The sequence below is a fragment of the Cryptomeria japonica genome, unplaced genomic scaffold, assembly GCF_030272615.1.
Source record: "Cryptomeria japonica unplaced genomic scaffold, Sugi_1.0 HiC_scaffold_400, whole genome shotgun sequence".
In the NCBI taxonomy this organism is placed as follows: domain Eukaryota; kingdom Viridiplantae; phylum Streptophyta; class Pinopsida; order Cupressales; family Cupressaceae; genus Cryptomeria; species Cryptomeria japonica.
Window position 1 is genome coordinate 1 of NW_026729221.1, and position 13,386 is coordinate 13,386.

Below are 13,386 nucleotides of genomic sequence, written 5' to 3' on the forward strand. Positions count from 1 at the left end.
AGGAGTCGAGAAAATCATACTCTGTGTTTGTGTCTTGTTGTTTAGGCTTGGCCCACTTAGATTTTGAAATTGTGCCTTCTACCACTTGGACCTTTGTATGTGAATAATGTAAAATTTTCCTTTTTTACTATACCCAGAGATATTCTATAGAAACATCACAAAATCTCATGTCATGTACAAATATCATTAAAAAGTAAAACATTTAATAAAAAAATATTTAGAAAAATAAAACTATTAAAATAAATAAAATCATTCTCAAATAAAATAACAAATAAATATTCAAATAAAAAATACAACCAAATAATTCTTAACTAAAAATTAAATTTTTTATTGATGTAATTAATAAAATAATATAAAAATTAAATTAAATAACTCTTTCTTAAATAAAATGACAAAGATCTTCTTCTCTCGTTTATAATGTTTAGTTGTGATTTTTGGGGGATGAGGGGGTGATCTCTTTTTCATTGATATATACTTGAACATGGGATATATACTTGAACATGTGCCCCACGAATAGCAAGGAGATAAAGGCATATGTTAGAGATAAGTTCCACAAGCGCACTTGGGGTAAGGAGCTAGGGAGAAAGAAAAAGTATTATATTGAAGAGTTTAACCCCTCGTGTAACCATCAACAAAAAGTGTACATAATGGCCAATTTATCGTGGAAAGCCAAAATCCTAATTGCTCAATTAAGAACTAACTCCCATCAGCTCCGATGCAAAATTGGCCGTTGGAAAAGACCAAAAGAAAATTAAGAGGAAATAGTGTGCATTTTTTGCACTTCGGATAAGGTTGAAACAAAAAAACACTTCATTCTAGAATATGACGCTTTCAAGGACAGCAGGGACAGTTATGAAACCACTCATGCAGACTACTCTTGGGATAAGTTATTCAATGAGAGGTGTGTGGAGAGGCTAGGGGCTCTCATCATAGGCTGCACAAGAAGGGGTCTAATGCAGAAATTGATTCCTCAAAGGATCTGTCCCATAGACTATACTTAGCCTCATGAACGTTAAAATAATTTCTTCTTTCTTCGATTGAAAGTTTGTCTATTTTCAAAGTATTTACCTTCTTCTCTAATTTCGGTGTACCGTGGATTGTCCAATTTCTATGAATTTTCCTTCATTTGTCTGCCTTGCATATTTCGAGGAAAATGCTGAACCTACCACCTTGTCTGAAGGCATCGGCGCTTGCTTAATTTCAAAGCGTTTTCATTAAATTAGTCCCTAAATCAAACAGAATCCAATCTCCTTTTCCTCGATTGAGGGTTTGTCTATTTTCAAAGCATTTACCTTCCGTACTATGGATTGTCCAATTTCTATGCATTGTCCAAGAACTCTTTCTTAAATAAAACGACAAAAACGTGCTTTTCCCGTGTATGATGTTTAGTTGCGATTTTTTTCGGGGATAAAAAAACAAAAGTTCAAATTAAGAATATGCTATAAATCAAATAGAATCCGATCTAGTTTTCGTCGATTGAGGGTTTGTCTATTTTCAAAGCATTTACCTTGCATTGCCCAATTTCTGTGCATTTTCCTTTGTTTGTTTGCCTTGGATTAGTGGATATTTCGAGGAAAGTGCTGAACCGACCGCCTTCTCTGTAGAAATCGGCGTTTGCTTAATTTCTACTCGTTTTCCATACGCTTTAGACGAGGAGTACTGAACCCGCCTTCCTGATGATCTATTTAATCCACACTAGCCTAACGCTTCCACATAAACTCATCATTCATTACGAATACTGCAACCAAGTCCTGTTAGTCCCGCTCTCTCTTTGGATTTATAAACGGGTTGTTCGCATTTGAGCTGGAACTAATGGCGTCTTCTTCATCATCTCACCAGCAAAATCGAGAATCAAAAGTTTTCTCTGGAATAGAACCTGACGGCAAAAGGAGGAAGGTAGAAGAATCTGCAACATTGTTTGATGTGTTTATCAACCACAGAGGCACCGATGTCAAACAAACTCTTGCTACTCAGCTTTACAACTCCCTTGATCAGTTAGGAATATGGGCATTTCTTGATAGCGAAGAGAAGGATCTAGGAAGTTCATTTCCCTCTATGATTGAGACAGCCATCCGCTCTGCAAAGGTACACGTAGCCATATTTTCCCCACGATATGCAGAGTCAGCTTGGTGTTTGGCTGAGCTTGTTCTCATGTTACAAAGTACGGCCAAAATTATTCCTGTGTTTTATGGAGTGAAGCCTAGTGATCTCCGACACATAGAAAAGGGAGCATACGCTGATGCATTCCTTAAATTTAAGGAGAAGGGCAGATATCTGGACAATATTAGCGAGTGGAAGGAAGCCCTTCAGTCTCTTTCATTTATAGCCGGAGAAGAAATTAATAGGTAATATTTCTGTAATTTTCGTTTTTGTATGTTATATAATTCCTTCAATTCTGTTTCAACTTTTTACACACAAAATCTTCCTTTTATTTTACAATGTTTCAGCGAGTGGGATTGCCAAAATATAGGAGCAGCTGTGCAAAAAGAAGTACGGAGGAAAACATCTTTACACGTTGCTGAACATCCAGTGGGCCTTAACAATCTTGTGGAAGATTTTGAAAGGCGATGCCTTGATGAACTTGTACAGGATTTTCAAAATCAGTGCGGGCTGGAAGACAGGAAGCATAAGGGTAGGGTAGTTGGCATATTTGGCATGGGAGGGTGTGGGAAAACAACTCTTGCCAAAGAATTGTTTAACCGAAAGAAATCAAACTACTCTGGAGCAAGCTTTTTGTTTGATGTGCGAGAAGCGGATTTGAGGTGCGAAATGCCTTCTTTGCAAAGTAAGCTTCTTAAAGATCTCTTCAACGCAGATCACAACTTGCTGAATACAGAGGAAGGAGCAAGTTATCTGAAAGATAGTCTACAAAGGAGCCCCCATTTGAGTTTCTTAATTGTTGTAGACGACATCGATAATGTGGAGCAGTTAAATGCTCTACGGATCATGGATATATTGAATAAATCAGATAATAGTCTGATTATCGTCACAACCCGTGACGTTGGAGTACTTGTAACAGCAGGAATTACTGTTGCTTATAATTTGAAAGGAATGGGTAGAGATGATGGCAGAGAACTATTCTGTTGGCATGCCTTCGACAGACCCTATCCGGAGAGCGAGTATGAGGAGTTGGTTAACTCCTTCGTAGAGTTGTGTGGAGGGCTACCTCTATCTCTTCAAGTTCTGGGCAGGCATGTTCATGGTCGAAATGGTAGTTATTGGAGGTTAGAACTGATTAAAGTTGGTAAGCTGCTTCCTCGGGACGTGAAGAAAAGGCTGAGAATTAGTTTTGATGCATTGGAGAATGAACAAAAAGAGATTTTCATGGATATCGCTTGCTTTTTTATAGGCAAACCGAAGAGTATAGCAGAAAGAGTCTGGGAGGGATCAGGATGGAACCCTCAGCATGCACTGGAAACACTCAAAGATAAGTGTCTTTTAGAAAGACAAGAAATTTTGAAGTATGAAGGACCTGTACTGAGAATGCATGACCACCTGAGGGACTTGGGCAGAGAAATGGCAATCGAGTTCAGCCCTCCACATCGCCTGTGGCGTCCTCAAGATCTGAAATCCTTGGTATGCCTTTTTATACTTTCAGGTTTCCCCTTACTATTGTAAAATTATATATCTTCACTTGTTATTAGGTAAATGGAAGTCTGATTTGCTTCTGTGCATGCAGGAATCAAAGGGTTTCGACAACATACTCGCCAACACCAATTTCAGGTGTTTCCATTCCATTTTCGACAAGTCCATGGGCTGTCAAGTTACATTCTTTTTAAGCCAACCGAAAAATTGTTCTGAGATGTCAGCTTCCTTACTATGGCTTCAGCTTCAGCCCAATTCCACAGAACAACCAAGCATCCCTTCATGGATTCCTCTTCAAAATTTGCAGTGTTTGAAAATCGAGCACGGACAATTCAAAAAGTTGTGGAACGATAGCATACAGGTATTTTGATATCCTCTCCGAAAACTTAAAACTCCGTTGAGGCTATAGTAGTGGAATACCTCATGTTATTGTTGCATCCAGACTATTTTTTATCATGAAAGCTTTACACAACTTTATTGAATTTCAGGCACCGTCCGAGTTGAAAGAGCTACAACTTTCTCAGACCTCTTTGAAAGAGTTTCCAGATTTATTAGGAATATCAAAAGACAGTTTAGAAAATTTGTTAGAAAATGGGGAAGAGTCTAGTATATCTAAGGCCTCGATGAATAGCCTTGAAAAGCTAGAGATAAAGATCAGCGGTGAAAAATGTGTATCCAAGATACTAATCAGCAGTACTGATTATCCCAACCTTAGGTCCTTGAAACTTCATGGCATGGAAAATCTTATGGAAGTGAATTTAATAAGGGTAGAGAAATTAAGTTGTCTTGATATTAGGAATTGCAGAAAACTCAAAACATTGACAGGAACATCTGATCTGAAAAATCTTGAGCTGTTACACGTCAGTCAATGTCCAGACCTCGAGTTTGAGTCCTTGTGTCTCAGGGATATGAAGTGTCTGAAGAGGGCAAGTTTTGGTAAGCATGTGAAGCTGAAAACTTTTGAATTGTATGGTTGCCAAAATTTAAAAACAACAGAGTTTTCTTGTGAAAAGCTTGTAGATTTAAGCATTCGGGACTGTCCGAAGCTTAAGAATTTGCCAGATTTTATAGGTCCAAGTTGCCTGGAGAGGATTCTAATTGATGGATGTGGGAAGTTCGAAAACCTTAAATTGGATGGTTGTCGAAATTTGAGAAGTGTGACAGGTAACTTTGAGCCAACAAAGTTGTACATCTGTGGCTCTCCTCAGCTTAAGGAGTTGCCAGTTCTCGCCACGCTCACCAGTCTGTCTATAAAATGTTGCAAAGATTTGCAAAGAGTATCAGGAACTGGTGATTTTATGGAGCTTACTGAGCTGATAATTAGTGAGTGTCCTACGCTTGAGAAGTTGCCAAGTCTTGCGAGATTGAGCTTCATGGAGAAATTTATGATCGAGTCTTGTGAGAAACTGCAGAATATATCAGGTATTGAAGAGTTGAATGCATCCGAATATATGAGACTTTGTTATTGCAGCAATGCAGTAATATGGAATTGCATTCATAAGTTAAAGGTAATGATTTCAATCCTCCTTTTTTAATAGAAGTGTTTTTAAATTCATTACTGACCTTTAGTTTTGTTTTGTAATTTGTATTTACAAGATAGTGTAGATTTTCGTTAAGTAATGTTTGAAGTGATCTCTAAATGAAAAAGAATTTACCGTGGATGAAGTGACAGTATTCTGTTTTAATTTCAGAGTGTGCCAAGGAGAATGGATATGATTGCAAGAGCGGCGCAGGGAGCTGAGTCACTTTTAAACGAGTCTCTGTTTTCTGACGCTCGTATTGACGCTCATGCAGTCACTGACATCGTTCAATTTGGTGCTGAAAACAGTGATGACGAGGACAGTGACGATGAGAGGAGAAATGGGAAAGTATTGAGTGCAGTTTTTGTATGTTTTGTGGTCGAGGTTGATAGCTTTACTTCAGTAAATGATATAAATCAAGCACTTCCACAGAATGCGTTCAGACTTGAGGTGCGTGAAGGAGGATGGATAATTACAATGGTAGAGTCTGATGATTGGGGCCACTCTTCTTATTGTAAGAAAGTTTCAGATGTTTTGAGGAGGTATGGAGTGATGAAAAAAGGGTTTCGAGTGGAGCTGAAGAAATATGAAGAGTCGAAAAGTTTGGAAGTTTTACATAAAATTGTTGATAAGCTACATCATGGGTGCAGAGCGATGGTTTTGCGGAGAAGAAGATAATGTCACTTATTCATTATTATCAGTTTAAAAAGAGAATTTTATTTCCTAAATTTGTAATGTGTTAGTAGAACACAGCTTCATTTTGGTATTATGCAAGGGAAATTTTGTATTATTAATGAGAAAACAAATCGATCTCTTAAATTATTGTGTTCATTAAAGGAGTTCAATTTAAATTTCACAAAAAAATGAGTTTTTTTAAATTTTTTTTAAATTATTTAAAATAAAAATATTAATTGGGATAATGTTAATAAATAAGAAGTTTAAAGTGATGTTTCTAATAGTTATTAATCATTTTATAAATTAATAAATATAGAGGCTGTTAATATATTTGAAGATTATCAATTAAATTATTTAGATTTATTAAATAAATATATTTATACTAGTATAAAGGAATTTAGATAAATGAGTCGGGGTTTATAATAGAAATTATTTCACATACTGAAGAGATTAAAATAAATAAATGTGATGCTTAGTTTGATAATTAATGAAGAAAAAATGATATGAGAAATGTTTAATATTAAATAGATCATGAATGAATTGAAAAAATTATAAGATATAACCTTCACACTAATACTTTGAGCCATTTCCAAATCATATGACTTAGTGATAAATAAGTCATGAAAAGATTGAACCAAATGTGTAGGACTGTCCATAAAAAGTTAGCACGATCATTCACAAAATATTATCCTATTTAATGTCCATAATAGTTAAAGTTCTCAACATCAAGCATAATATCAAGAGTAAGAATAGTAGTACCGAATAACACATGATGAAGCACACCATTCTCACCATATTTGGTAACTTAAGGATTCTAGCAAGGGATTCTTCCTAAGGGAACATGAAATGTACATGAGAGCTTGCCATGCAAACAAGTCATCAAGTCATATAGCCTAAAGGCCAAAGAATGTACAAGGGTTGCAAGATTTAACATAAAATCAACCAGTTTATCAATAAATTAATAAATAAAACCCTAAAGAGAAAAATAAGAGTAGTGTGATGGCATGAAGTAGTGTCTCAAGATGAGTTAAAGTCTATAAAGGATGGAGGGATATTGTAATGATACAAATAAAATAGAAGCCAAAAATCTAACAAGATCTTTAAATTAATATAAATAATTAGAAATCAAATCTAAAATTCTAATAAAAGAAGGATAGATCTTAAAATTAAACTAGTAAGCCTTATAACAAACAATTAATAATGATAAAATCTAAGAAAAATAAAATTACGAAGAAAAATTAAATAGAAGAATATACTATTGGTAGACTTACTTGTACTTGCCATTAGCCTTGTACTATTACAATGAGATTAATTTAATTGGCTATTAAAAAAATATTTCAACCAATTAAAAGTGATTATTTGTTAGTAAAAAAAAAAGTGAGTATTTGTTTATTTAAAAAATAAAATAAAATTCATAAAGCTTCTATGTAATTTTTCTAAGTTTTTAAATTGTAAAAATTAACTTTAGACAAATTGATTGGCTAAAACACTTTGGGTGTGATAGAGCTCGTTTGAGGCAAATTTTTTATTTTTTAAATAAAAATAAATTTAAATGTACAACTTTTACTAATACAAAAAAAGTGAGAAAAAGTAAATCACATGATAAATTTTATTGCAAGGAAGCTAACATGAGATGAATATAATCATATTAAATTGGATTATATGTTATAAATATAATAATTTTAAATTTTAAATAATATTTAATAAATTAATATTATCTTTTATATAAGAGACTTTTTAGTTTAAAATTATTATAATTTATCGTTATAAATATTTTAATCAATTATATTATAATTCTAATTTTAGTGAATTATTTTTTTAATTTATAATTATTCAAAATTTTTAACTATATAATTATTAATTAAAATTATTATAATCAAAATAATTAATAGTATTCATAATTTAATATAATAATTAAATATAATTATTATTAATTATTGTAATTATGATTGCAGCTAAAAGATTAAATAAAAATTATTTTTTAACAACTCAATAAGTTATATGTGAGATTTGTTGCTAAATAAAGAATATATTTCATTTATGTAAAAAATTCAAAAACTCTTTTAAAGTTTTTTTATAAAAATTTAAATTAATTTTTTATTGAAAAAGAAAATTTAGGAAAACATTGTTGTAATGTTTTTAAACGGATTTGTTCTGATATTTGAGCACTTACTAACTAATAAAAGAATATTTAAATATCTTTTATAATATTTAAATCAAATCCAGAAACTACTTGGAATATTTAAATATCATTTGTCACATTATTATGATTGTGAGTCGACTGTTGAACGCGTCTTCCTAAAGCCTTCGGCGCTGTTTCCCATAACTAACTCCATTTGCTTATTTTAACATTGTTGTATCACACAAAATTTCATAGGTTTAACTATGTTTAATAAACCCCAAGCAAATAGTTTTTTAACGATTATAATTCTGATTGAACGCGTCTTACTGAGTCATATTGAACGTCTTCTGAAAGCCTTCCATGCTATTTCCCATAACAAACTCCATTGACTCAATTTAACTTAGAAATACACATATTTTCACAAGTTCTTGTGCCAGTTTCTGCACAGACTTTTGCAGCAGTCCCTGTCTTCGTAGTCTCGAAACACTAAAATTCATAAACAATTAATTTTTAATTTAATTATTTATATATATTAGTTGGAAGAATATGTCCCACATTGTTGGAGTCATAATATTATTATTATTATGATTGTTGTGACAACACAGTTGAATGCATCTTCCGGAAGCCTTCCGCGCTGTTTCCCATTACCAACTCCATTGACTGATTTTAACATGATTTAATAATCCCTTGCATACTAAATAATTTGATACTGTCTACCCTATCGTGATCTCGCTGACATAAGTGCACTAAATATGATCCGGCCTAACTTTTAAAAAATGGTTTGAATGAAGCATTCAAAAGTTATGTAAAAGATCAAAAGAAATAGTGGTATACAGCAAACTTAGATATAAACGGAAAGATAAATAAACTTGAAGTGAGAGATGAGCAAATGAAGACTTAAGATATCTAATATTGATAGGCAAATTATTGTGACTTCATTGACTTAAGCACACTAAAATTAAACACTTGATTTTTCATAGATTATTTAAATGCACTTTGAGTTTGTAAACTAAAAGAATCTTTCCTTTGCTTAAGTAAACAAATGAAGGTATTAAAACATTTATGTATTTAGATTAAATAATTTAAAGTTGTTGTAATGGCAATTGTATAATTTGTGTTATGAGGAAATAAAATGTGGATGAAGGGTATTTATCTTTAAGATAAGTAATGAATCTAATTGATTTGATAGAGATTTTGATTCTTTTTTTTGTTATTGAAAAAATGCATATATTAAATGAAGAAATAATGTGCAATAGATAAATCTACTAATATATACATCTTGAAAGAAGAAACTTAATCTGGTTACGTTGTCATAAAGCATTACAATGAGGAGCATATTAGCAAAACACAACTAAAAAACAAGTGAAAGTTACAATTACAATAAGGATGATCATTTTTCTCCAAGAGTATCAAGCACATGCTCCTCTGCAATGATGTTCACAATTGTGTGTAGAGATCCATTATGGTCTTGAGCAATAGCCGTCAATTGGGACTGACTATATAAAGTTATGTCTTGAGCTCTAAATTGAGTTTATCTTTCAAGGCTTTAAGAAAAGATGAGTTGTAAAATAATAATGAAAAATAGGGCATGCATAATTACTTTTGTAGGAGATAAAACATTAAAGAAAATAAATTTACATCTAAGTAACCAAATATACATATTAAAATACGTTGAGGATAAGATTTTGATAAAATACAATCTTATAGTGGATTATTTTCTAAGCAAAAAATTGAATGATTTGAACTTGGACCAATTCACTCTCCATTTCAAATTTAACCTTGATTGAATTTGGATTGGAGAAAAAAGTTTGTGATAGATTAGCTTAAGAGGAAAATATTTTATATTACAACCTAGAAGCCACCTCCAATCTCTAAAAAAGTTGCAAGAAATCAGGGGTGATCCAAATTTTGTTCAAACTTGACATTGAAATGAACATTTTAAACTAAATCTTCATATTCTGACACCTATAGCTATTAAACTACAAGGAATTTGAAGATGATGAAAACTAGTGATTTGTGACATTTTGAATTCAGATTTTAATTTATTTATTTTAAAAAAAAATTGGAATCAAATTGCATCTTTTTCCACCTCCTTCGAAAAGTAGTTTTTTACATAAAACATCTTTTTTGAAAATGAGTTGCATGTCATTGCGTACAACTTTTTTTCTACAGGGGATAAAATTATGATTCTTTCAAATTTAGATTTGCAAAACTGATATGTAGTATTTGCATTTGGTTTCATAATGTTTTATTAAATTTTTATAAATTAAGTTTTGAAGTCGAAGTAATTATAATTTAGACAGAGGTGTATGTCATTGGACGTAACTTGTTATGTATCAAAATTTTTTTTGTTGGAATAAGGACATCAATACCTAGTGCACAAATATTTTAAAATTTTTTAAATTAATTTATAATTTTTCCTCTTATGTAGAATAAAGAAGTTGATGTTCGATGAAAAACCTATATTTAGTATAACTATTAAAAAAATCATAATAAAATCATTATATATTAAAATTATAATTGTTAGAAACCTTGTTTCAATGACTACCACCCAACAATTTGGTTTGCCAAGTTACTTTCATTTGAACCTTCAATTTGAGCTTCGAAAATCAGAAATATATAGAAAGTTAGAAGAAGAGAGGAGGTTTGATAGAACACCCCTTCGAATGAAGAGGATTGAAATGAACATATTAGGGGTGAAGGGTTGTTCAATCGAACCCCTTTAACATGCACAAACTTTTTTTTGTAACAATCATGTTCATTCAAACCCAATACATTTTAATTGTTGGTGTACATTTAAACCCCTAGCTGGCTTCAATCTTTTTTTTCAATTCATAATCATATATAAATAGAATTTTATTTTTTCATTTTTCAAAATAAAATAGGAATTTTAATTCACATTTTTCTTCTACAAAGAAAATTGAAATAATGGAGTGGAATTTTTAAGGACCACATTTTCAAGAAAAGGAGATGGGAAATAAAAGGACAAGACAAAGAAAGTGTGCAAAAAAGAATTCACTTGCAAAGGAACAAATATTACATGAAGAAAGAGTGCAAAGATATTGGAAACAAAAAATAGGTATCCGTCTTTACTTTTCTATCTAAATTTATTGTATCATGTAACTTCAAATATTAAACTCTCTCTCTCTCTCTCTCTCTCTCTCTCTCTCTCTTCTTGTCTTTTTGTTACACATGTACATATTTGTTGTCATTGATATCAAACCTATTGTTGATGGTCAGGTTGATGGTCGAGTTGTTGGTGCTAATATCCAGGTGACTTGTTTGACTATTGGTTTGGTTCATATGTATTATGATGTAATATGATGTATTGTTATGGTTTGGTAGTATTGTGATTTCATTGTTTCTACTTAATGACACAAAAGTGATTTATAACATAAGTGTATGGTGTTGTATTTTGTTTGACAATTTATTTTGGTTCATGTTCTTGATGTCTCATTGCATCTGGTTGTTGGTCTAGATGTCTATCTAATTGATTATAGGCTACATAGTTATTTGCAGATTGATGTTGTGCTTTCTAGATGGATTGGGTTGATGACATGAGGTATTTCTAAAGGATTAATATTCTTTGTTTGGTTGGGAAGTGGTGTTGTTATTGTTGCTGACTATTATGGTTTTGAATATGATTTTGCACTAGATATGTTCTAGATAGATATGTTGAATATTGTAGAATGTTTCTGGTAGTTTGATATTAGTTTTACAGTTATTTGGATAGGTTTTCTTGGGTGACAAGTTGTCTATGATCAATTATGGTATTTTTTCAGGAGTGCATAAAGGATTTTGTTGCTTTCCTCATGTTAATATTGCTTTGAGTATTGTGGATTAGTTGTTTTTGATAAAGAAAAATGGGTTTTACATGCACCCAAAACCAAAAGTTTAACAACTTGCTATAGGCTTCCAAAGAGCCACCAAACATGCCAAAAGAAACATTCACATTTCCAATGCCACAAATTGGAAAGATTATTTAATTTATTTATTATTGGTGAGGAAATAATATCTTTGTTCAAACCATATCACCAAATTTAATGTTATTCTTGGTCTATCGATAAAACTTGGTTTGCCATTTTGGGACAGATAGCTTGCTATTTTTAAAAAGGGGACATGACAAGTCCTCCCTACAATTTCTTGTCCTCAAGCAATTGTAAACATGTAGCTCCAATATCTCATTGCCACGCTAATCAATCATATCAAACTACATATGAAGCCTTGATCCTATTTGAATGAAGTTGCTTTTTCCTCTCAAGCATCTTGAAAATTTCCTGAAAAATGTTCATGTTGTGCAATATCATGACACAAATATTTAATATGCAACCTCATATCCCATATTACAAATCTTCTTCAATTAGCAGTCTTTCCCCTTTCAATGTTTTTCCAAAACTGTGTGTGCACGGTCAGAGAAAGCTAAACCAAAAGTTCTTACAACCTTTTCTAATGATATAGTTTTGATTTATGCAACACAATGGAATATTACAACATCAAAAGAATCCTCAAAATAATGAATGTGCAATTCGGAAACAATTACCCTTTTTATCTGAGTTGTTGGAACACTAGTTACAAGAATCAACACTATCTCTTGTTGTAGACACTAGAAATGGTCAACACCCATGTCTCCCATTTTTAACATATCATGCACAGTCTTTACTGACCCAATTCTCCAAATTCTTTCCATATTTGTCGAATTTGTACCAATGATGAAATAATTGCATAAATGACCAAATTAGTAGCAAACCATGATGTGTCCCTTCTAAGATGGGTAAGGAACCATATAAGAGATGCAATATGTCTATGAGTAGTCACAAATTGGGGATCATTTCTTTCCGAACTTGAAATTCAACTAGAACATGAGCTACAACACTTATGAAGGTGTTCGTGTCACCTCGTATACGTGTGCAAAATTGCAACGAGCCATACAAAGTTGGAAAATATACATGATCAACAATATAATGCATCATCAATATAGGCCATAGGAAAACCTAGATTAACCATACACTTATTAATATTCCTTCCATAAGCACTTGTATACTATAGCAAACTTTCAAAATTAGCAACTCTCTAAGAATCATTACACAAGTATTATGTAATACCACTATGACAAACTGAACATCTCCTTGGATTTTTCTTGTGATACCAATTACCTTTTCATAAAAGAAAAAATTCATATCACATATTCTTAAAACAACATATCCTTGAGTGCTAATATCCAAATCTAAGTGTGTGTTGTCAAACCCCCTAGAAGGTGCCTTGTAAAAGAACTCTTGTTGCTATTATATACCCATAGATATTTCCAAGAACTCCCAAGCATATTTTCCAAAAATTCTTAAGGACCAACTTATAATCAACAATAATGAAGTCGAAATTTATCACCTCATTCGTCGCAAATCAGAAAGTCACCCCACAAAGAGAGATCTTGTGCTCCATGTACTCCTTGTAAACAAATAATTGAGAATAACATGATGCCACTATATG

At 32.1% G+C, this 13,386-nt stretch overlaps 1 protein-coding gene across 1 annotated transcript; it reads left to right on the forward strand.

The window, feature by feature from the left end:
- Nucleotides 1-1,734: 1,734 nt before the first annotated feature.
- LOC131871372 (disease resistance protein Roq1-like) lies at nt 1,735-5,898 on the forward strand. Its single transcript, XM_059215969.1, has 5 exons — nt 1,735-2,345; nt 2,448-3,576; nt 3,680-3,946; nt 4,074-5,093; nt 5,277-5,898. The coding sequence occupies exons 1-5, from the start codon at nt 1,813-1,815 to the stop codon at nt 5,781-5,783; spliced, it is 3,456 nt and encodes a 1,151-aa protein (XP_059071952.1). The 5' UTR covers nt 1,735-1,812; the 3' UTR covers nt 5,784-5,898.
- Nucleotides 5,899-13,386: the final 7,488 nt, after the last annotated feature.

Coding starts and splice junctions, on each gene's coding strand:
- LOC131871372 (XM_059215969.1), top strand. CDS start 1,813: ATGGCGTCTTCTTCATCATCTCACCAGCAAAATCGAGAATCAAAAGTT. Junction 2,346..2,447: donor GCCGGAGAAGAAATTAATAG/GTAATATTTCTG, acceptor ACAATGTTTCAG/CGAGTGGGATTGCCAAAATA. Junction 3,577..3,679: donor CTCAAGATCTGAAATCCTTG/GTATGCCTTTTT, acceptor CTGTGCATGCAG/GAATCAAAGGGTTTCGACAA.